At 39.6% G+C, this 25,727-nt stretch overlaps 1 protein-coding gene across 4 annotated transcripts in view; it reads left to right on the top strand.

The window, feature by feature from the left end:
- LOC126372717 (tyrosine-protein phosphatase Lar) overlaps positions 1-25,727 on the top strand; it is a 584,292-nt gene that overhangs the window by 540,580 nt on the left and 17,985 nt on the right. For 2 of the 4 annotated variants that reach the window (XM_050018571.1, XM_050018569.1), the window contains exons 8-13: positions 7,123-7,233; positions 17,803-17,928; positions 20,648-20,797; positions 22,911-23,044; positions 23,707-23,857; positions 24,768-24,791. In XM_050018571.1, the coding sequence (XP_049874528.1) occupies positions 7,123-7,233; positions 17,803-17,928; positions 20,648-20,797; positions 22,911-23,044; positions 23,707-23,857; positions 24,768-24,791 (696 nt within the window). The remainder of the gene's footprint in view (positions 1-7,122; positions 7,234-17,802; positions 17,929-20,647; positions 20,798-22,910; positions 23,045-23,706; positions 23,858-24,767; positions 24,792-25,727) is intronic. The other 2 variants (XM_050018572.1, XM_050018570.1) reach the window with 1 other exon arrangement.

The raw sequence follows: 25,727 nt of genomic DNA, 5'->3' as shown, positions 1-25,727 counted from the left end.
ACAACTTTGAGGGATGATTCAGGCCATGATTCGCAAAAGTATTGAACGGAAAATAATTAAAAAAAAAAAAACAAAAAAATCACCAATTTTCCGACAGGAAATTCCACTTTATATCGACTCAGAATAATGGTCTGAATCATCCCCCTCAATATTCGTTACGGTGTCACTAACACACATACCTACTTGTATGGCTACCTGTATGTACTTGTACGGGGTGTTAGTGACATCGTAACGAGTATTAAGAGGGGTGATTCAGCTCATTATTCGGAGTTAATATCAAGTTGAATTTTTCATCGCAAAAGCATAGCATTGAATATAACTTAAAAAATACAGGTGTTTTGCGACGGAAAACTCCACTTGATACTCCACTTAACGATTACTCGGAATCATCCCCCTCAGTATTCGTTACGATGTCACTAACACCCTGTATAGAAGGCGGGAAAAACTACAAATATCCTCTACACACATCCAGTTGATTGAGGGTAGGTCTGTGCCTACCAGTACCGGGTGAGAGCCCTCAGCTGTCCCCATTTGTTCGGCCAAGTAGTTAAATTTATTCCCCCGTGATCCCAGCATTGTTTATGTTTTGTGAATATGATAAATCATAGATGTAGATTATCCATCGTGTTGGAGACGGACTGGTTCCTTATTTTTGAATCGCTCGCCTTCAAGTCACGTTCGAAAATATATACTCATTTCACATAGCACATCAGAACTTGTCATTTGCAAGATGAGATAGGTATATATTTTCGCACGCGAGTTGAGCAAAAATAAAGCCCCTGATCCGTTACTCGACTATGTGTCGTTAACATCTCGACGTATGTCGATAGTCCCGAAACTTAGTTAAAGACCTTCGGGCCGTTAGAAAACTGGCTCCGAATTTGGCTTCGTACCCCAAATAATTCGACCCGTACGTTGCTTTTAATGTGTAGTATATATGAGAGATATATATTACAAAGTGAAAATTAATTTCCATCATCATCATCAGCCCATTAACGTCCCCACTGCTAGGGCACGGGCCTTCCCTATGGATGGATAGGGAGATCGGACCTTAAACCATCACGCGGGCCCAGTGCGGATTGATGGTTATTAACGACTGCTAATGCAGCCGGCACCAACGGCTTAACGTGCCTTCCGAAGCACGGAGAAGCTCGAGATGAAAACTTTGTTTTTTGTGGTCACCCATCCTATGACCGGCCTTTGCGAAAGTTGCTTAACTTCAACAATCGCAGACCGAGCGCGTTTACCGCTGCGCCAACGAGCTCCTCAAAATTAATTAAAAAAAAAATATGCTTAATAAACAATGAGGGACTTTCTAGTCTACTTTCCTCAAAAAGACTACGGAATTCCACTTACTACGATCCTGACACCACCTTAGCTTCCTCCACTCTCACCAAAGACTTCAAGTCTTTTCTTCTTCTTATCGTGTGGGTTATGAGTAGTGATGTGCCGGATCGTTTAAAATGTATATCCGCGGATACGGATCTGATTACGGATATTTAGTGTAAAGATCCGCGGATACGGTTACGGATCTTTATTTTCTTAAAAAAAAGATTAAAATTTTAGTTATTTCATTGTTATAAAAGTGATATTTTATCTTGCTTTCATTATAAAGATCTATCTATCTAAATTTTTGCAATATAAAGGTGCCAAATATTTGATTTTAAGAAATAAAAACAATCTGAGTGGAATTTTATAGTTTTTTATTTAATAATTCTACTTAATCACCTGAAAAAGATCCGTAAAAGATCCGCGTGAAAAGTAACGGACACGGATACGGATACGGATTTTTCTTTTATCTCGGATATCCGCGGATACGGATACGGATATTCGGAACATCACTAGTTATGAGGTGGGTTACTAACCTCATCAACCCTGGTGTCAGTCTTACTTTCGGACAATCAGATGATCAGCCTGTAATGTCTTAACCAAACTGGGGATCACAAAGTTATTTTTGTGATATGTCCCCACCGGGATTCGAACCCAAGTACCGAACTTCAAGTATGCTCGCCGGTTTAGAGTACACAGCCAAAACGGTGTAGCAGAATACTGATCATCATCATGAATTTAAGAGCCTTGTTCTTGTCGGTGTAGCATTCTCCATTCTTGTTCACGACGTTCGCCTTTAATCTGTTCCATGTGAGCTCTTCTTGGTCTTCCCCTTCCATTCTTTCCTTCTATGATGTTTTTAGAACCGTGGCAATAACTAATATTGTATGTTGCAGAATATTTTTTGCGAATTACGCTATCTCGACAGCAATATCTCCGCACAGCGACAAAAACTACGAGAAATAAAAACGAAATTACGTTTTTGATGAAGAATTTCTTGTACAAAAAGTCAAGGCTTAGTACTAGCTATATTCCCCCCAGTACAGGTTCTCGTTTCAGACTTCCATGTTTCCTTTTTGTGACCTGTTTTATTTTGCTATGATTTATTATTGTTGCCAAAAGTCACGAAAATTTAAGTTGTTTGTGTTTTCAACAACTGCCGCCGGGATAAAAACAAAAAAGAATCGTCAATACAAAAAAATAAAATGTAGCTACCGAACGTATGTACCTACACAGTTTCTCAATAAATGTTTCTTGTTTCTTAACGTAACAAAAATAGCCTATATATGTCCCACTGCTGGGCACAGGCCTCCCCTCAATCAACTGGAGGGGGTATGGAGCATACTCCACCACACTGCTCCAATGCGGGTTTGCTGGAGGTGTTTTTACGGCTAATAGCCGGGACCAACGGCTTAAAGTGCCCTCCGAAGCACGGAATCATCTTACTTTTTCGGACAATCAGGTGATTCAAGCCTGAAAGTCCTTACCAAACAAAGGACAGTCTCACAACGTGATTTCGACAATGTCCCCATCGGGAATCGAACCCGGACCTCCAGATCGTGAGCCTAACGCTCTAACCACTAGACCACGGAGGCTAGACGGAACGTAACAAGTTGCATCAATTTGTTATCGACCCTCCTCAGTAGATTCTAATTATAAACTACCTCTATATCTATTATAATAAAAAGTTATGTAGCATTTGTATATTGTACCTACACAGTAACACAGGATAGGACATTACAAGCTGATCACCTGATTGTCTGAAAGTAAGATGATCCGTGCTTCGGAAGGCACGTTAAGCCGTTGGTCCCTGTTACTACTTACTGATGTAAGTGAGTAATCGTTACATGAGCCATGTCAGGGGCTCTTGGCGGCTCAATAATTACCCTGACACCAGGGTGATGAGGTTGATATTCCACCTCACAACCCATAGGATAAGAAGACTCCAAGGCCAAAATTTCCAGACACTGTAGTAAAACAATGGGGTTTCGATTTTAAAAGGACATTCGGTCTTACGACAATATAAAATCTAATACGGAACTTTCCACAACATAAAATCCCTCTTTTCCTCAAAGTCATTTAGCACTCTTTGGTTCTCAGTCAGTTTACGCGAGTCACCAGAGTTTGTTCGCTGTAGGACTTGAAACTTGTCTGGACATTAAAAATTCCTTCGGCCATCTTGTCAGAGAGTTCAAAAAGTTGTAGAACAGAAATTGTTGCCAGAACCATGTTGCTTCTTCAGTTCTTGTAGTTTTATAAAGCGACGTGTTTCACTAACACAGTTCGCTCGATCATTATAAACGACGATACAGCTCACCACCTATCACTTTGGTCTAACAGAAAGCTCGGTGAGATGTAGGTACTTAGTTCATCTTGCGATGGATGTACTCTGACCATCCCATTAGGATATAGACTTGATCTTTTTATGTAAGTGTTTAGAGCGATTTTGATAGGTTAGAAGACTTAACATAATGTAACTTAGTAAACATCCTTTGGCGGCAGCACACCCTCGCCGTCAAAACGGCCTTCGTGGTCCAGTGGTTGAGTGTTCTGCTCACGATCCGGAGGTCCCGGGTTCGAATCCTGGTGATCAGCTGATTGTTCAGAAGTAAGATGATTTGTACGTTAAGCCGTTGGTCCCGGTTACTACTTACTGACGTAAGTAAGTAGTCGTTACATGAGCCATGTCAGGGGCCTTTGGCGGCTCAATAGTAACCCTGACACCACACCCACACGATAGAAGAAGAACGTCATCGCATTATTTTTTCTCTCTCTCTCTCTCTATTTAAGAGCTGGGCTCTTGTCGGTGGAGTAATCGCCATTCCTCTCTTCTTCCCGCCAAAACCTTCACCTCCCGATACGACACGACCTGCACCTTCTCTTTTATTTGTTTCATAAATGTTATCCTAGGTCTACCCCTCCTCTCTTCCCTTCAATTTTTCCTTCTATAATGTTTGTTATAAATGAATCGTGTCGTATCAGGTGGCCAATCATATTTCTTCTCCGGTTCTCTATAGTCTTCGATATGGTTCTCTTTTCTTCAACTCTTTTCAGCACTTTAACGACGTTATAATTTTATCGCTACGGCAGCGCCCTCTGACGAGCCACTCCTCCTCGTAGGAGGCACCAAAATCTTTAGCTACGCCGGGCACCACTGTGTTTTCGTTTTGTTATATTAAAATCTGATCAAAATATGATGTGAAATAGAAAATATATTTAGATTTAGGTATAAATATGATAATTTTATATTGCGTCGCAATCACATCACACTGTGAAATAACAACTCGCGGAAGTAAAATTCGAGTGGGTTCAAACTATAAAAAATAAACACGAACCGTGCCTGTTTAAACATTTCTCGAAACGGTTTCTTCGAAATAAGTCGTCCGAATTTCGGCGAAACATTTTATTCGCGAAGTAAATATAGTAGATTTATGAGCTAATAACACGGCGTCGAGAGCCATTACGATGGCCAAATGCCGGGTACTACAAGTGGCCTTATAGTGACTTACATAGCTTATGGGTTCCGCTTAGTGACAGCGAGAAGCGTATTTGCCAATTACGAATACGAATAACCGAAAACCCGGACCGGAATTACGAATTTACGAATTTGTAAATAAAAATCGAATCTCACAAGGCACATGAAAATCTATGCAAATAGAAGCTTGTAAACGACAGACAATAATCCCACATATACGTAATACAAGTCACTCTAGCAATTCCTAACGAAATGGGCAGAGCCACAAAACAAGTCATCACTAACGACCGTTTCAATTACTTACCAGAGATAACTGATAGATAGCTATCTGAGGTAATCACCTCAGATATGAAGATACACTTAATACTATTTACTACACTACATAATTTGCGTTGCATTCATAATCAGTGGCAGCCCTAGGGCGGTGCGAACGGTGCCATCGCTCCGGGCGCTGTTTTAGTAGGGCTAAAAATATATTCAGAAATAAACATTAAGTACTTAGGTATAACTATTTTCAAACAATCATCTTCAGACAAAGTATTGGTATATATTTTAATTGTTATTTAATATCAAAATATAATATTATATTATTATAATAATACAATTTGTCACATAATCAGTAACATACGTAACTTCGTCACGTCCAACTAGGCGTTTAAAAAGTGTTCTGATTCTGACCTGGTCGAAACGAACCCATTACACTAGCGGCATTGCCCCGTTGCACAGCCACTGACAGGCGTTGGACCAGGTAATACGCAGACCTAGGGTCACCCCCTCTGACTTTGAGTCTCCGGCCGATCTCCCTGATCGATTCCCTCGCCTCGCTACCCCAAGGACCTGCAGTCTCAAAAGCCAAGGGCACAAACATGTATGCAGTTTTCAGTTCCGCGTACTTGGCATGCTTGAGCTTAGCCGCTAACTCAGCCGCCGAACCCGCCACTCGCGAGGTCCCGCGCAGGATATAATATTATCAAAATATTACAAAATAATAATATAATGTCAAAAGTAATCTACAGTTACTTAGGTAAGCCAAAACCATGATTAGATAAGATTCTTGAATACGGCCGAAGGACAGTCCGAGATCATTCCTGATATTAATTCTAAGCGCATTATTGCAGAATTTCACACATCGCTGAACCAAATAATCCAATGTATGAAAATCATATTGCTTTATCGCTAGCAGTGAAACAAACGTCGCTTCTACGGAACCTTAAGTCCACGGGGTTCTAACGTTATTAAGTCCAAGTCGAAATTTTGTGAAGAACACCTGCTAAGCGGCTTATATACAGCCTCGAACGAAGTAACTTGCATTAACCTTAATCATAGAATAAGGAATAATACTACGTATAGAACGGCAACTCTCCGCTCCCCACCAGCGGCTAAGCTAGGTTAACCTCACCCCCCTCGGTCTTACTTTAGTCTTCAATAGTATGGGCGTCAGACGTCACACACACAGATGCGCGTGTACGATAACGTCAATGTGTAGTGTCGAGGTTTTGTGTTTGAGGTTTGCCGCCCTAAATGTTGTCTGATAAATATTTTTAGAGGGATTGGGACTGAAGTGTGCTGGTAACCCATCCATACACATACTTGTGTTTTTTTTAAAACGTTACACTTGTTGTGGTCCTTCTCACCTTAAAGTCCCGAATGTTCTTTTAAATTCCAAACCCCATCATTTAACTATTGTGTCTCAGAAGGTAACTTACTGGTTCAGATTTGGACGGAAACACTTTGTAGCAATCCTACTGTAAAAATACCGTCACTTACCGTCCGTTTTTCTTTGTTTATTGTAGATTCAAAAATGTGAAACTTACCTACAGCAAGTTCAATGTTAATTTATCCATGATAATTACGTTACAAATACGATTCTAATTCTTTAATAACATACATAAATACCCAAAGGTTGGTTGACTTCCTGTACCCACAGGTTGCCTGGAAGAAATTGCTGCATGAGCGATAAGACCGCCTGTTGTGCTTCTCTGTATATATGTTGTCCTTATCTCTGTATTTTGTGTCCATTATGCTCAATGAAGTATTGTATCTATCTATCTATAAATATAACTTAAACAGCCTATATACGTCCCACTGCTGGGCCTCCCTTGCCTCCCTTCGATCAAGAGGAAAGGGTATGGAAAATACTCCACCACCCTGGTCCACTGGAGGTTGGTGAAGGCTTCGGGTTTTTCATAACGCCGTAAACCAAGCAATGCAATCAGATGAATGAATACGCCAATCCGCGTACGTCATTTCATATAACACACACAGATGCTCCAAGATATTGTTTTACTTGAAGTAACGAAATGTTCCGTCTCTTTCAGGTACATTACAAATAGTGAAGAGTGAGGAAGAGGACCAGGGCAAGTTCGAGTGTGTCGCGGAAAACTCCATCGGCACTGAGTTCTCCAAGCCCACCTCCTTATACGTCAAAGGTAAGTCTTGAGTTTTTTTGTTAGAGTAATTAAAGTATGTAAAACCTTTATTTCCTATCAAAATATACAAGGTAGTATTTGCAGAGGCTGAAGCCTGGATACCCTGTTTTAGAACTCCAGGCCACCACGTCCAGAAAGTCATGGTCAAGAGAATTACTTGATCTGTGGAGGTGAAATTGGCCCAAGGAAGGAAAAGAGGGTACAACATAAAATGATATACAAATCTCCTATCTCCCTTGCGTTTATCCGTGACTTACCCAACCAGCAAAGTCTGCATGATGACGTTGACAGGTCTGATTTTTCTCCTTAGCGGCTACCATCTGACCTTGAACCCGATGGTCAAGTTAGGCATATAACTCTGAAAACATATATTCTCTAATACGTGATATCAATTATTTATACCACACATGCGGCCTCCGTGGTCCAATGGTTGGGCGTTGCTCACGATCCGGAGGTCCCGGGTTCGAATCCCGGTGGGGACAAATCACAAAAATAACTTTGTGATCCCTAGTTTGGTTAGGACATTACATGATCTGATCACCTGATTGTCTAAAAAGTAAGATGATCCATGGTTCGGAAGGCACGTTAATCCGTTGGTCCCGGTTATTACTTACTGTGATGTAAGTACGTAGTCGTTACATGAGTTATGTCAGGGGCCGATGGCGGCTCAATAATAACCCTGACACCAGGGTTGATGAGGTTGGTAATCCACCTCACAACCCCACACGATAGAAGAAGAAGCCCAAACATGAATTAAAAAAAAAGATTATTAAAAAAAATATGATTTTCTTTCTAATTATAATAGCGGTGCTGCATCATGCTCGCTAAAGTTAAAGCACAACAATTTTTCTCTGCATCGTAACGCACTAACAGAATTTTCAGTTTTAAATGGCGTACGATGCGGAAGAATTGAGCTATACTAGAATTTAAACTTCTTACTAGAACTAACCTAACTAAAGGGTGATCCCTTTTCATAAAAGTTGGCCACCCAATATACCTTTACATAGTTTCTGCTCTAATCATCGGGGGCTTAACACTGAGTTGTAAGTCCGACGCCTAACTTGTTCGTTGTTGTATATAGCCTTAGGATATAACCCTCCCTCCGAAACTTAGACCAGAATTATTACTAAATATCACGCGTGAGGGTAGTCAAATTATTGTACAGTGAATACATGACTATTTATATAACTATATTTGTTGTAATCCGTTATCCGTTTCGTTCCGTTGTCCGTTCAGAGAAGATAGTGTCATTATAATCGTATTGTCATTGGAATCCTAGTTCGGCCTCGAAACCACTGAATTCGACTTTACGACTTTAAATTCACATAGATGATTGTTACCACGTGCTGTTTATGACTTGTGCCAGGTAAATGGCAATAGGCTGGCCCCCTACTACCTACATGGGACCTATTATTTTTTTGGGTAAATTATTACCTGGATTGAAAGTAGCGTGTCTAATTGCAAGGGTTTGTTAGCAAAGTCCGTAAGATTTTGCACTATAAGGCAATCGGGGGGGATGATTCATTGTCCGTCGCAAAATGCGTGATATTTTCTGTTATTTTTTTTCAATTCTATACTTTTGGGATCCCTTCAGTATTCGTTACGGTGTTCCAATTGATGTCAACTCAGGATCATGGTCTCAATCATCCTTCAAAGTTTTCGTTACGATGTCACTAACACGCTGTATAGGTGAGAAGAGATAAACAGATAAACCATCATTGCGTGGAAGTCTTTCCTCACAAGAACGTTGCGTGAACATTTTCACTGAGAAAAAGTTGTGGAGTATTAGACGAGGAACGTTGAAAAATTGGCTAACGTAATTCAGGCAATTTGAGAGCCTGATCTAGTAAATTGACCGCGTCGGCGTGCCTATTACCTGGCAACCCTGGCTGGGGAATTACGGCTGTTCGTAATCGTATTTCATAAACACTCTTAATCCGTATATGGGCACTACGTATATAAAATTATTACCGGATATAGCAGCTTTCGAATAACAAAACAAAAAACATATTTGAATGCCTTGCATCTACAGTCATGAGCATTTGTCAAAAAAGTTAATATGACATGGTTTTAAAGTGTATATACTAGTGCTTGTGACCGTACCTAATTTATTTAAAATTAGCAGCCCGCTCCGGCTTCGCATGGATTGACATTTATTGTTTAACAGGGCTAAAATGCGCAACGTGATAAAAAATTTGCCACTATCATTTTATCGATTAGCCGTTCTGTCGATTGGTGCTAATATGCGAACCCAAATAAGTCATCTCTTCTTCTATCAAAATGGGTTAAGGAAAAAACCAAACTTACCATGTCCATAAAATTGATTAGATCGATGGATAATTTTATCACGCGCATGTTATCCCTGCTGGAGTAAATTTTAGTAGGGATTCTTCTTTTTTCTGATTATAAATGTAGCCTACTTTACTCAGGGATAATGTAGCATTTTTGAAATATGTCCAGTAGTTATTCAGAACACTCAATACAAACAAAAACAGAAATCTTTCTTCTTTATCTTCTTATCGTGTCGATGGCAAACTAAATAGTATCTGCCCAAAACTTATCATGTTTATAATATTAGTATAGATGGAACAGCGTGCAAATAAAAAACATAGAACACGTTCAGCTGCTTGTCTTCTCGGCAATGTCGTAAAATCCGACAGAGGGATTGTGTCCTCTAACATGATGGACTAATGTTATGGGCGATAGTTTGATCCCTTATTACATACATACATAAACTCACGCCCGTAATCCCTAATGGGGTGGGCAGAGCCACAAGTAATCAAAGACAACTTGCAGCCACTGTTGATACGAAGTCCAAAGATGGATATGATGAACCTTATGGTGATAAGGGATCAGCCTATCGCCCATAACATTAGTCCATCATGTTAGAGGACACAATCCCTCTGTCGGATTTTACGCCCTTTGATCCCTTATTACCATAAGGTTTATCATATCCAGCTTACGACATCGTATCAACAATGGCTTCAAGTTGTCTTTGATTACTTGTGGCTCTGCCCACCCCATTAGGGATTACGTATGTTATATGTTTATGTATGTTATAGCGTAAGCGCGAAAAAAGTTAACTCTATCATCATCTCCATAGCGGTATCACGTCTAGCCCGAGCTGAGTTTCCACGAAACATTGTTGTTTAATGTGAAGACGTTATTATAAGATTCACATTAATTTGTGAGTATTTATGTTGCATACTTACATTCAAGTTGTGGTTGCATTCGCTCCAGCCCGTGAGCGCCGCAAATGATCTTCGTATTGTGCTGCAACTAATGTGTGTACTGTTTGCAAATCAAGTTTCTTTACCACTACATTCGAATGAGGAACATTTAGACTTTTACAATCTACCTACCTTTACATTTTCCAATTTATTTGTGTCCCTTTTCCCAATTCAGGGTATTATCCCATCACTATCAGTCTTATTTTTTAAATTTAAATCATTAAGAATATACCGAACGATTAAAAACTTATGTTTTTTTCTTGTGTTGATTTTATAAGCGATTGAGGAGATCGATGGCGCAGCGGTTAACGCGCTCGGTGTGCAATTGTCGATATTAAGCAACTTTCGCAAAGGCCGGTCATAGGATGGGTGACAACAAAAAAAAAAGTTTTCATCTCGAGCTCCTCCGTGCTTCGGAAGGCACGTTAAGTCGTTGGTCCCGGCTGCATTAGCAGTCGTTATTAATAACCATCAATCCGCACTGGGCACGCGTGATGGTTTAAGGCCGATCTCCCTATTCATCCATAGGGAAGCCCCGTGCCCCAGCAGTGGGGGCGTTAATGGGCTGATGATGATGATTTTCATAATCTATTTTATATTGGAGTTCCAAAAAACTCCAAGTAACTAACCTACGTCGTAACAGCTCGTAGCGTATTCGCGCAGCGTCGTAGCACCACCGTAGCATGCCACCATGGTATAGTATATCTACACAAATATCACTTCTGATAGCATTTGCTTTAAAGTCATGAAAACATTGAACGTGCAGACGCTACGAGCACATTATGCGCTGTGTAACTGAATAATATTCTCAATATGTTTGCTCTAGATAGTGTCTTGGCAGCGGGACTGTGTCTTATTTGAAAAGTGTTTGTGTGTCTACATTGCATAGTCTTACCTTGTTTTACATAGGTACTATTTTGTCTCTCTCTCTCTTTTTTAAGATACTGTGTTAAACCCACAGAATAGAAGAAAGAGGATGGAAAGGCCCTAACGCGCATTTTTTATGAGAACCGCTGTCGTCGGTTCAAACCCGTGGTTCAAAGCCACTCTCTTGTACTACTCCTACAAATAGATAACTAAGACAACTCTACTGCTTTTCAAATTCCACAGCCACTTTACTGGCAATGTACATTTTACGTTTTAGCGGCGAGGGTGTGCTGCCGCCAAAGGATGTTTTCGGGGTACCGAACAGAGCATAGTACCCCGCTAGACACAAGTTGGTAGTGTGACTAGGGATCGACGATCCTACGGTGTTATGTTGGAAGTTGTATATATGCGTCTTGCTGTGTAAACTTCGATATCGCGTTTCACGACCGGTTGAAGACTGCATTTTTGAATGTGGCGCCATCTATTGCGTGTGGGCAGAACTAGCTGGCCAACTAGTTGGGTTCGCCACAATGTGATAGGCAAAAAAGTATTATTACTTTTCGTTAGATACATAATTACATACGTACATTAACGCACACCTATTTCCCACCGGGGTAGGTAGAGACTATAGAATTCCATTTGCTTCGATCCTGACACACTTCTCTTGCTTCCTCCACATTCATGAATCGTTTCATACACGCGCGCCGATTCAGAGTAGAATTTCATAGGATTCCGCAATGCGAAAGTATTTTTTTTATATATATGTTGTTGTGCAATGAAGTATTATTGATTGATTGATTGAAATATACAGGGTGTTAGTGACATCGTAACGTGAGGGGGATGATTCAGACCATAATTTTGAGTTAATATCTAGTGGAATATTCCGTCGCAAAAGTATGGAACTGAAAATAATTAATATAACACTAAAATTTTCGTAAATTTTCCGACAGGTATTAATAAATCATAACACTTTTTACTGCCTATCTATCGAATATCGATAAAAGAAATCGAATGGAAAGTACGAGATCTAGCCTTATTGAATTAGTTGCCAAGTCGACAAAGCGACCGCGATTAATTCCCAATCGTCTTTGAGTTTTCCAAAAAAAATGTTGTATCCACTCTTTTCTTTCATCCGTTTTTATATTAAAGACTAGGCTTTGTCACATATCGCCTGCTTCTTGGCCAAGTTTCTTTTACATTTGTTTTTTATTAAAGATGAAAATTATATTTGCTGTCGCGTAGGCTGTCGCAAAACTTTGTACAAAAGCGTGTGAAGTATTCTTCTATTTCGGGAAACAATCATCCGTCACCTCCCTAGCGTTATCCCGCTGTCATGGGGCCGGTTACTTAACCTGAAGATTTGACAGGTCCAGTTTTATTCCCCGGTGGGAAATAGGCGTGAGTTTATCTATGTCACTTACACCCCTTTTCGCTTCACACTTCACTTTTCGACGGAAAATTCCACTTGATATCAACTCAGAATCATGATCTATATCATCCCTCAAAGTTTATACGATGTCACTGTATGTAAAAATGACAAGGCTGTATGGTTCCTAGAACTTTGCCTGTCTTAGTTGAAGCGAATTAAAACAACATTATAACAAAAACACCTACCTATTACAATTGCACCTTGTCACAACAAAACTAGAGAGCTTCAAGTAACAACCCGCAACAAGATATCCTTCTGGATTGATTAGATTACGAAACTTGAACTATTTAACATACAAGACTTGGCCTGTTATTGATGACTATTGAATTTGAATACACTTTGACAGTTGGTAGTGTAATGTGGTTAAGTAAAGGGTTAACTCTAGCAACTGTTCAGACCGATAAGGAGGGATGTAAGCCGGGAATCGAATGACTAACGAGTTGACTCAAGTGCAACTTAATAGTGTAATGTTGGGCAGATATTGTTGGAGATTATCGAGAACCTACTTGGCACGAGTGACTCTTAACGTTATTACAAAACGATGAGTAAAGGGAGACAAGGTTTAAAACTTTATTTACACCATAAACAAAACAGTTACAGAACAAAAATATGAAACAAAACAAAAATAAAATTAAAATAAAACTAAAACAAATAAACAGAACTCAAAATAAAATAAATAATAATCCGCGCCACAAAAGTAGTCGATGGATTTTAATGTTGCTATTTGACAAAATTCTATGCAAAATCTTCGGCAATAACGTTTATTATTAACAGAAATGTGCCGAATATTGGGTTTTTAAAAAAGACCATCTAGGGCCCTGTGCCGAGGTTTTTCGTGCAGCTTCTTTTCTCGGACTATACGGGTTGTGAGGAGCTACTGTAGTTTTAGGCGGATGAAACGTTCATTATGTAAAAAAATAAGATTCAAAGTGTAACTATGTTAACCTACTGAATCTTTATACATATTTTTGAATTGGAATTTTCTTGGTGTTCGGCATTGGGTATATTTGACACCAAAACTGAGTATTTCGTGTACGGTGTTATGTTCGGTGGTGATGTGTGTTCGGTGTTCGGTAGTACTTATTCGGTGAATAAATATCATCAACAGCCGTACGACGCCCCCTGTTGGGCATTGGCCTGCCCCAAGGATCTCCACGACGATCGGACGACGCTCAATGGGTAGGCCCGCTACAAGGTGGACCGACGATCTGGTGAAGGTCGCGGGAAGCTGTTGGATGCGGGCAGCGCAGGAATAAATATAATTACTTAATTATAATAAAAGTATTCACAAAACAAGTCGAAGCTGACGAAAAATATTCGGAATGAAACTTTTACCACGTTTCTCCTATTATCGTAGGATCACCTATTAATCGCTTAAAGTATGAAAATATTCAAAGCTTTTTTTTCTGTTACTTTTTTTACCAAACGACAGTAACAAGTACTTGTAGCTTACAGACTGTCGAAACCGTAGTCAACTCGCATGTTAGTTGGTGATTTAAAAGCCAATCCGCATAGTAAGCTCTCGCAAAAATTTTACATGTAAAAGGGGTAGGAAACCTTTGTGAAAAACTCTTCCTTTTTCTTTTTTTTCCACTCGTTTAACATTATTGGCGTACTCGGACCTCTGTCAATGTCACGAGTGGGACAACGTTCCGCTCCTTTTCACGCAGAATTCTTGTTTTTGCGGGCAGGTGTGCGTGTCGCGAGATTTCATTTCCATTCCGTTTCACATGGAGAGACGTTTATCTTTTAATTTCGGCTTTGTTTGTTTGGTTTAGGCGCTAAACTTGAGAGGTTATTGACTGCGGCAAGGCAAGTAAACTACGACAAATATTTTTTTTACAAATTTTTGCTATGCCTCTGCCCACCTCATAAGGGATTACGAGCCTGAATTTCCAAAAGTGGCAAATTCTTATTTTCACTAACATTTTTTTTTTATTTTCCTTTCTAAATATTCCTTTTAATATAGATACTGTTAGCGGACGTGTTCATTACACGTCTATAAAATTACAGTTTACTTATCTAAAGAATAATTAATTAATACTTTTTTCTCGTCTTCTGTTTAATTATGAGCAAGAAGACATTTTGATTAAGATTTCCTTTAAAATGGCTTCTTTTATTTTTAGAAATAGTTATACTTGGGTAGTTAGTTCAAGGAAAACGATGTACCATTATTTTCTTTTAATACTTAATTTTTTTTTATTTCCTACCTCTGTGTTAGTGAATCTTATGGAATTATATCAGTCTTATTATGCGTATATATTATATACACAAACACACGCATAGTTGTATTTTTTTTTAACAAAACGAACTACGATCCAGCGATGTGGTCAAAGGTGGAGCACGCAAACTCAAATAGTCTTCTTCTATCGTGTGGGTTATGAGGTGAAATACCAACCTCATCAACCCTGGTGTCAGGGTTACTATTGAGCCGCCAAAGGCCCCTGACTCATGTAACGACTACATATTTACATTAGTAAGTAGTAACCGGGACCGGGGACAGGAGTCCTAGTATGGCTTTGTAATAGACTACTCTGGGCGCCATCCCACTTGCGTCAGACAGAGTACTGCGGAGCTGAAGGCAAGAGGGAAACCACTGCACTATTTTTCCCTAAAAAAGTAACATGGAAAATGATGCACCGACAAGAGCGTGGCTGTTAAATTGATGATGATGATAAACCGGGACCAATTCAAACACAAACCGGGACTCATATAGTGCCTATTCACTCTTGCCTTGAAAATTCCCAAATTATCAAATCAAATCAAATCAAATATACCTACTTTATTGCACAGAACTAAAATTTCAACAATCAGACATAACACATGAATACAGTACAATTTGGGCGGCCTTATTGCTCTAGAGCAATTTCTTCCAGGCAACCAACAAAAGGAGACAAACATTTACAAATTATATGTATCGGGAAACAATGACACAGAAAGAAAGATTAAAAACTATAAGCATGTTTTGTTTGTGTTGTTTTCCATTACTTACCAGTATAAAAAATGCACTGTTCCAAGAAGACCGGCAGGTTCCAAGATATTTTAATTAATCCGGAAAATAAAGCGTCCGGACGCGATCCGGAAAGTCGGAATAAAAGAAAAACAATGTCCGGAGTGCACGTAATTATCAAGTCGGGGCGAACACGTTTTTACTTTTTTACAATTACTTAAATGTAATTTCGAGAGAAATTCGCTGTATTTCACAATAATGTCAAAACTTTTACAATAACATAACTGGGTTTTTTTTTTATACTTGAGACAATAAGCAGGTGTTGTATACGCCTGTACCTAGCTGGTAAAAACACAAAAACATAAAAGCACCACCAAAATCCCGAAATTCATAACTAAATAAATGAAATATTATATTATTATAAACGTACGTCCCAAGTACAGAACAGTTGTTGCAAAAACAATATTTTGCAATACAGAAATTCCATTCCGATTTTCTTTTATGTATACGTCGAACGACATTTATTACACCACTCTATCAGAATATAATTTAACAGAATAAAATACAATACCTACTTAAATAAAATAAATAAATAAAATAAATCATCATAATAAAATATAATGCATACCTACCTACCGTCTCTTCCTACATCAACGCCACGCCACGCCACGCCTCGCCACTGCACGCCACGCCAAGCCACGCCGCGCGGCGTCGCACCGCGCGCTGTCATCGTCACTTTATAATTCTAAACTCCGCCAAATTAAACTCGAGCAAAATTACTTTTAAATTGAAAACTGCCTTCGGAAGACGCTTAGAGCCTTTAAAGCACAAAGGTGCTAGTACAATAAGCTCGTCCCCAAGATTAATTAACATAATGGAACCTCTATTTAATGTTTTTCTAGCTCTCATTTTGTGACGGTTACAAAGTAGGCACTTCGCCCCCGTCGCATTAAGAATAATATTAAATGTTAATGAGATTTGTGACCGGCCACCGTTTGTTTATTGAAGAAATTACCGCCTCTGTTCTTTGGAATAAGTAATAAGACTCGTAATTAAATGGTTGCGTATGGCTAGAGCGAACGTACTGTTGGAACAACTAGGTACCTACATGCATACCTAACACCCTGTGTTAGTACCACCGGTACGAAAAAAATAAATCGATTACTACTACTAGGGATTTTCTTTGCGTAATTTAAATTATGTGCATTATTAATTTGTCGTTTTTTATTTTAAATTTTGGTTCTATGCAGTTTAAGATAAATTAATAAGTCATTGGTGCAAATCTGGAAGCGTGCTCGAACCGGCGCTCCCCGTTTGAGAAGCAAACCGGTGAACGACAGGACCATACGTTTATGTTATAATCATGAATATTAAGGGTGGCTTGCGTAAGGGTCTTTAAACATGTTTAGTGGCCCACTAAACATGTTTAAAGACCCTTACGCAAGCCACCCTAAATTACTATATTTAATTGTTACTGTTTATGTAATGTGTTTCTTTTGTGTGCGGTACAGGGTATTGTATCATAAGGTATCATAAGGTATCATAAGGTATCATAAGGTATTGTATCATCATCATCATCCCCCTAGCATTATCCCGTTTTTCACAGGGTCCGCTTACCTAATCTGAAGATTTGACAGGTCCGGTTTTACAGAAGCGACTGCCTGTCTGACCTCCCAACCCGCGAAGGGAAAACCAGACCAATACAGGTCATTTCTCAGGAATGTAGGTTTCCTCACGATGTAACGATGTGGTTAAGCTATTGTATCCATCACCAACCCATTAACGTCCCCACTGCTGGGGCACGGGCCTTCCCTATGAATGGATAGGGAGATCGGGCCTTAAACCACCACGCGGGCCCAGTGCGGATTGGTGGCTATTAACGGCTGCTAATGCAGCCGGGACCAACGGCTCGTGCCTTCCGAAGCACGGAGGAGCTCGAGATGATTTTTTTTTTGTGGTCACCCATCCTATGACTGACCTTTGCGAAAGTTGCTTAACTTCAACAATCGCAGACCGAGCGCGTTTACCGCTGCGCCACCGAGCTCCTCAAACGGTTATTGCATTGTATATTAAACATAATATATTGTCCACAGTGAGGCGCGTATCTCCACAGTTCTCCATCCCGCCGCCGCCGCGGACCGAGGTGATGCTGGGCGGCAACCTCACCCTCAAGTGTGTGGCCTTCGGATCGCCCATGCCTACTGTCAAATGGAGGAAAGGTAAGCAATCATATCAAATAGTACTTCATTGCAATTAACATTACCAAATAGACTTATACAATACACGGATATAGTACAATTGGGCGGCCTTATCGCTCTTACCGTGCATCCACTTTTGTGGAACAACACAATCCAACACGGTAACATCATCATCATCATCACCAGCCCATTAACGTCCCCACTGCTGGGGCATGTTACCGTGCCTTCCCTATGGATGGATAGGGAGATCGGGCCTTAAACCACCACGCGGGCCCAGTGCGGATTGGTGGTTATTAACGACTGCTAATGCAGCCGGGACCAACGGCTTAACGTGCCTTCCGAAGCACGGAGGATGTCGAGATGAAAACTTTTTTTTTGTGGTTACCTATCCTATGACCGGCCTTTGCGAAAGTTGCTTAACTTCAACAATCGCAGACTGAGCGCGTTTACCGCTGCGCCACCGACCTCCTCCAACTCTATACACCACGGTAACACGGTAACATTAGGTAACTATCTGTAACTTTTCTATAACTTTTTACTGTCGGTTGTTGCTGAGTAACATTTGAAAACGTTGATCTACAAAAAGTTACTGCGGTGTGGATGCACGGTTAAGCAATTTCTTCCAGACAAACGTATCGTCATCATCTTCTTAGCGCTATCCCGTTTTTCACAGCGTTTTTCACACTACCTAACCTGAAGATTTGACATTTGACTGCCTGACTTGTATTACTATAGATAAACAATAGCAGGTTCAAAAACCTGTGCTATGTTTTATTACTTCTGTTTTTTTATTGTTCTTTGTGAGACTGTCCTTCGTTTGGTAAGGACTTTTCAGGCTTGAATCACCTGATTGTCCGAAAAAGTAAGATGATTCCGTGCTTCGGAGGGCACGTTAAGCCGTTGGTCCCGGCTATTAGCCGTAAAAAAACACCTCCACCAACCCGCATTGGAGCAACGTGGTGGAGTATGCTCCACCACCCCCTCCGGTTGATTGAGGGGAGGCCTGTGCCCAGCAGTGGGACGTATAAGTTGTTTATGTTATGTTATGTTTTATTACTGAATGATATCTAACTTATGATACCTGTACAAACATGTCTGAGGGCTCTCACTCAACAATAATATTTGGGACAACTTACCTGAAGCCCAAGTGGGCACAAACGTGGACTCGTTAACACTTTCAAGAACAGAACGTCTAATGACGTTCCGATTTCAAGGTGGTATATTACTTATTATGAACCATCAATAACCCATGGTCTCTGCCCGTGAAAGTGTTAACAAATAATTCAATAACATTATTGATACATTTGATTTGGAACATGTTTCAAATTGAAACACATCGAGTGTCGACTTGGTAAATACAAATGCTATGCGGGCTCCAATTGATGACCACAAATGAGTGAATAAAGAGCACATTTACGCTTTACCCAAATAAAGAATGGCTGATTGCGTGAATCTATAAACTGTTTGTTTAATGAACGGATCATTGACTCTTGATATGTATTTGTAATAACAAATTATACGATTACGTTCATGATTCACTTAATTCTTTTAGAGTTTTATAGAAAATTAATTGTCTTCGGTGGTTTAATGGTTCTAACGCTCTAGCGTTAGCCTCAAGATCTGTATCTGGTATCTAGTTAGATTCCCGATGGGGACATTGACGAACTCACTTTGTGAGACTGTCCTTTGTTTGGTAAGGACTTTGCAGGTCTGAATCACCTGATTGTTCGAAAAAGTAAGATAATTCCGCGCTTCAGAAGGCACGTTAAGCCGTTGGTCCCGGCTATTAGCCGTAAAAACACCTCCACGAACCCGCAGTGGGGCAGCTTGGTGGAGTATGCTCCAAACCTCCTCCGGTTGATTGTGCTGTTAATGATGAGAGAATTATAACAAAGATGAATTTAGACCTTTAGAAATCACGCTAGCAGACTGTATGTTACATAAGGTACTCAAGCTTCATTTAAACTCATACATACACCCACACATCATTCCCTCTCAGTTTAACTTCATTACGGAGGTGTGGTTACCAAACACCTCCATGAACCCGTAGCAGCGCTACATGGCGGAGTACCATACTAAGTAACTCCTCCGGTTGAGGGGAGGTCTGTTCAGGAATGAAACGTTTATGATAAGTGATGAAACAAACCTTTAACATCCTTTTAAATATTTTTATTATGTTTCATTATTGTGTCTTTTGTTATAAGCAGTTATAATTTTTCATAGTGTTCATAGTATTATGTCTGTATGTCCATTTTGTAAATCCTAACATAGGAAATCGTACTCTGGCCCCTGCGATACAAGCTGAGCTTAGTGCAGGGACCGCCGCATATCTAGAGTAATTGGTCATATTATAGTTGTCTGTATTTTTATTAATGTAAAATTGTAAGTCTATGTTCAATCTCTCTCTCTCTCTCTCTATTTAAGAGCTGCGCTCTTGTCGGTGGAGTAACCGCCATTCCTCTCTTCTTCCCGCCAAAACCTTCACCTCCCGATACGACACGACCTGCACCTTCTCTTTTATTTGTTTCATAAATGTTATCCTAGGTCTACCCCTTCCTCTCTTCCCTTCAATTTTTCCTTCTATAATGTTTGTTATAAATGAATCGTGTCGTATCAGGTGGCCAATCATATTTCCTCACCGGTTCTCTATAGTCTTCAATATGGTTCTCTTTTCTTCAACTCTTTGTCTATGTTCAATAAAGATTATTATTTCTATCACTAAATTGCCCGATTCATCCAGGTCTAACAAAATGGCTGACGCCTGAAGACAACCCGCCACTGGGCTTGAACACGTTGAAGCTGGAAGACATCCGGGAGTCTGCCAACTACACCTGCGAGGCAGCCAGCGTGCTCGGGGTCATCGAGGCTACTGCTGAGGTGAAAGTGCAATGTAAGTGTTATTCTATTCTACATTGATTTCAATTTCACCCATTTGCGGCAAATCTACAATAAATTACGTCAATAAAATAAAAACAAATTCACATTCCAAATACAAAACTTAAAAATAATGGTACTTACTTCAATAAATGTCATCAATTCGAACCATATGTAATTTTGTTTAAGTTGAACAATATTCGTATAATAATATGTCTATGTGGGTTTTGTTTAGTCCACTAAAATTAACATATAAAAGTTTTTCATAGTCATAACTAGCGTGTAGAGCTACAGACGACAAACCAACCACCAAACTATAATCCTGGATTCGTCTCTGGTTTGGTTCTAGTAAATTTTTATCCAGTGGGAATTCCTGAAAATTTTCTGGGTACCTACAGATCTAGAATGCTCACGAGCAGTTACTCAAACTGAGAGTATACGCTGACAAATAGCCTCCTATCCTGTGATTGGCTAAACTGGCATGGGTTGACAGTTTCAACCAATCACACGACAGGATTCTTATATTACAAAACAGAAACTCCAAAAATATTAGGAACTGCTCGCGAACAGCCCGTTTAATTTTAACAGATATTGTAATAGTTGGTCTTAAGGCTGAATGTCCTTGGAATATGCAATCGTGATCGTTTTTCTGCTATACGAGTATATGTATATGGTTATGGAAACATTCTGGATGTCTGAACGTCTTTTTTACTTGTAAATAGACATAATTCGTTGATCAAAAATATTTACTACAAATGTTTGTGCATGACAAGGCATTTTACCACACAAAATCGTAATTAATCGTCAAAATTGTGACAGCTTTAATTTTCTCGAAGACTAACTGATATGCCAACGATGTTATCGCAAACTGACATTGATAAAAGAGGGATGGATTCCGGAATAACACCCTTACACCCTATCACCGAACGACGAATCGTTCCTCTGGTCATTATGGTCACCATTAATATTTTATTTCACAAATAATTAAGCCCCCGACGAGTTCAGTATTTCATAATTAATCCATCATCTACTTCGGCTGCCGGCCAGTTGACTGACTGAATCAAATTACACTCATAATTTCTTCAGATAAGTTTACTGTTGCAAATTTATGGAAATAACTTCGTCGAGGTGGAAGGATTTGGGAAAATCAATTTGATAAATTGCGACATCCATTATGAATTAGTGTTATAATTCATAATTGAAAGGGTTGCAAAGTTGTGCGCTCCGGGAGACAAACGGATGTCAGGTTGATTAATGATTAATTATTGTTCGTGCTCCGTTTTCTCGATTTAATTCGGACGAGATTAAAGGATGAAGTGCAACTTATTTGCGGGTAGTAGCCCTGGAAAGTGTTTCAAATTGACCGAATTCTAACTACGTCTAACTACCTTAATCAATATAAATTTCGGCTCCGTTTTCAGTATAACAAACACCCCTTGCATGGATTCAACACCAAACTAATGACACTTTTATCATAGAATAAGGAATAAATAGTAAACGGCAACTCTCCGCTGTCGGATTTACCTCACATCACAGCTTCTGTTTCACGTCACAAAACAATCTGCAGGGCTAGCATGCACCACGTGATAAAATTTTGTCACGGTCATTTTATCTAGTCTGACGATATAATTATGTCGTTTTTTCGATTGGTGCTAATATGTGAACCTAAATAAGTCATGTCGTTCTGTCAGAATACGAACAAAAAATCACGTGCCACGCATGTTAGGGGAAAAACCAAACTTATCGATTTCGACAAAATTTTAGCCTGTTAGTAGTTTCGCATGTTAGCCTTGCAGTTTCCCTATTTTCCCTGGGTTTGCAACGCTCTACGGTCCAGTAAAAGAACAGGTGATCTACCGAACCACCTTCCCGTGCTCTGATACCGTTGTCCACATTTAATCCTCCTACCTTGCCAATAACTCAGCTCGAGACCTTTTCGACTTTGTAATTACTATCTTGTATCACGTAATTTCGGAAACTACAAGAGCTAGGAAATTTAGAATGTAAGTGTTCACAAAGACGGAATTTTGCGAAATTCAATCCCTAAGGAGGTAGAAAAGGGTGATGAAGTTTATATAAAACTTTAGTTTTAAACTTCTTTTGTTTGATGACATCAATTTCATTTACAGCGTTGCCCGGACCGCCGACAGAGGTGCGAGCTTCAGAGATCACAGCCACCACCGTCCGCTTGGCGTGGACCTACAGCGGCCCAGAAGAACCACAATACTACGTCATCCAATACAAGCCCAAATATGCTAATCAGGTACGTAACAGTCATAATAATAATAAATAAACTAGTAAAATATCGAACTGTTTGTTACGTGTGAGCCAATACATGCAACCTTAAGGTTAACCTCCTAAGGCCGAGATTTCCAGACACAATTGTTTAACAATGGGGTTTGGAATAAAAAAAAAATTGAAATCCGTCTATAATTGCCGGAAATATCGGTGAACATACCTACCATCACCAGCCTATTAACGTCCCCACTGCTGGGGCACGGGCCTTCCCTATGGATGGATAGGGAGATCAGGACTTAAACCACCGGGCCCAATGCGAATTGGTGGTTATTAACGACTGCTAATGCAGCCGGGACCAACGGCTTAACATGCCTTCCGAAGCACGGAGGAGCTCGAGATGAAAACTTTTGTGGTCACCCATGACCGGCCTTTGCTAAACGGTGAACATACATAAAAAAAATATTATACATACAGACAAGAGAATCTCTTCCTTTTTTGAAGTCTGTTAAAAAGGACAGCTTGCGACTTCAATTCTATACTACCAGATCAATGTAATAGTAGATTGTAAACTATAAAAGAAAGAAAAAAATGTAATATTGATAAATATTTTTATTTATATATTTTTTATGTCTACAAGCTCCAGCCTCTTTCCTTCCTTTTCTTACCCTGAAACATTATCAATCACAGGCCTTCAGTGAAATCTCCGGCGTCATCACCCAGTATTACTCCGTCACCAACCTGTCACCATACACAGAGTACGAGATGTACGTCATAGCCGTCAACAACATCGGAAGAGGACCCCCGTCCGCTCCTGCCGTCATCACCACTGGAGAAACCGGTACGTATCACTTTTCGTGATCATTTTCGTCACTTTCCGTGATCACCTTTGTCACTTTACGTGATGACAACTGTCACTTCCCGTGATCATTGATCACAACTGTCACTTCCCGTGATCATTGGTCACGGTTATCACTTCTTGTGTACTATCTGTGTTCATCAATGTGTCTAACAATTTCCTGGTAAAGGGCACGTTCTATCCAAGTATAACTCTTAAATCTCAAAACGGTTCTTATAGCACTGTAAATAGAACTAATTACAAACAACTTTAACTTGGAGCAATTAATTTCTGTTACATAATCTAATTAGACTTCTACTCCTAAAACTGAATGGAGTGTAGCGGAATTTTGTGTCATGTTAATTACCATTTCAGCGAGACGACTAAACTGACGATCGATTGTCAGTTCATTCTATGTATTCATACCAGTACCTACTTATTTTGACGTATTATTTCCTACGCATTCATCCATATGCTTGATTGTATAATTTACATTTACCGCTTTCGAACGTTTTCTTTTCATTGATTTATTAGTTTTTTTCTTGCGCTGAATATTCAGTTGTCTAAGGTTCTTTTGGTCGTCTTTCATGTCCACGCGCAATACGCCGTCTGACGCCGCTGCTTCATGTAAGTTCGCTTTTGAGTATGACAGAACTTTGATTCGTACAATTTTGTTTATTTCATTTGCACTGGTATTTTAATTTACAATAGATAGTAGACCTAGTGCGCAATCAACTTCAGTTATTCCATGCACCATTTCTTTCTTATTATCAATGTTAGGGTCTACAGGAGAATTTAGATACTTTACAATCACCTATTTCCCTATTTCTGCTACAGCACTGTGTGTTACATTATATTTAATGTCTGTCTTTCTGTTGACTAACATTATCTTTTTTCCCATGCTCGCTTCCAGTGGATTCCCTATATGGAGGTGCCAGTAAGTATATATAAGTCATGTTATGAGATTAACAGTGGCGTTCCTTATTAATTTTGGGTTTTCAACGGATTTAATTATACATAGCATGAATGGTATTTTGTGTCAAACCGCGGGTGTGCCTTCATAATTAATACTTATTGCCTCAACCCCAATGCATGTCATTCAATGTTTAATTTCAACTTCAATAATCGAATCCAATAATACGGTAGCGAACAATATTATTTATTTTATCTCGTTTATTTCCATTGAGGCGGGAAGGCTTACACTCAAATGCTCTTAAGCCTATTTAGAATTTCATTTCTTCCTTCTCATATTTCCCCCTGCATATTGCCGCTATCGCACCTAATTTACGGTCTCAAAATATTAAACGTGACTCGTGCATCCTCGCCTTAGTACAGCGTCTCAAATTACACGGAACGATGTCAAGAAACAAAATAAAAAAGCTAAAACTCAAATGAGTTGGTAATGAAAACGTTGCTTCGAAATTGCTGACAGATTTTTATTTTCTTTACATTTCTAATAAAGGGAAAAGTTTGGCCCCGCGCCGACGTCCCGAATTGTGCTCCCAAATGAGATTATAGCATTTTAATATCGCACAGTCCCGAAAAACTTTTATTGTTTCGTCCTTTCCAAGCATTATAAACAGAAAAGAGATTTTTCATTGAGTGACGCCCCTTTTCCGTGTTAGGGCCACGATTACAAATCCTATTAAGTGTGCTATTGTACCCCCGACGCTTATTGTCGAGTTTTTATTTTCATTTCGTACATAATTGAGATGAGGCAACTCCCTTCTTAATTTGATATTGCTTTGTTTGTGTTTTATAACTTTTACGATGATATCTCGTTTTTGGACTCCTGGTTTTTCGTGTGATGTAGACCATAAGTTAGTGTAATTTATAAGTATTGAATTTTGTGTAGTCTGTTTATCGAGACGAG

Source organism: Pectinophora gossypiella, chromosome 14 (genome assembly GCF_024362695.1).
Source record: "Pectinophora gossypiella chromosome 14, ilPecGoss1.1, whole genome shotgun sequence".
NCBI lineage: Eukaryota > Metazoa > Arthropoda > Insecta > Lepidoptera > Gelechiidae > Pectinophora > Pectinophora gossypiella.
This window is presented reverse-complemented; position numbering and strand designations above follow the sequence as displayed.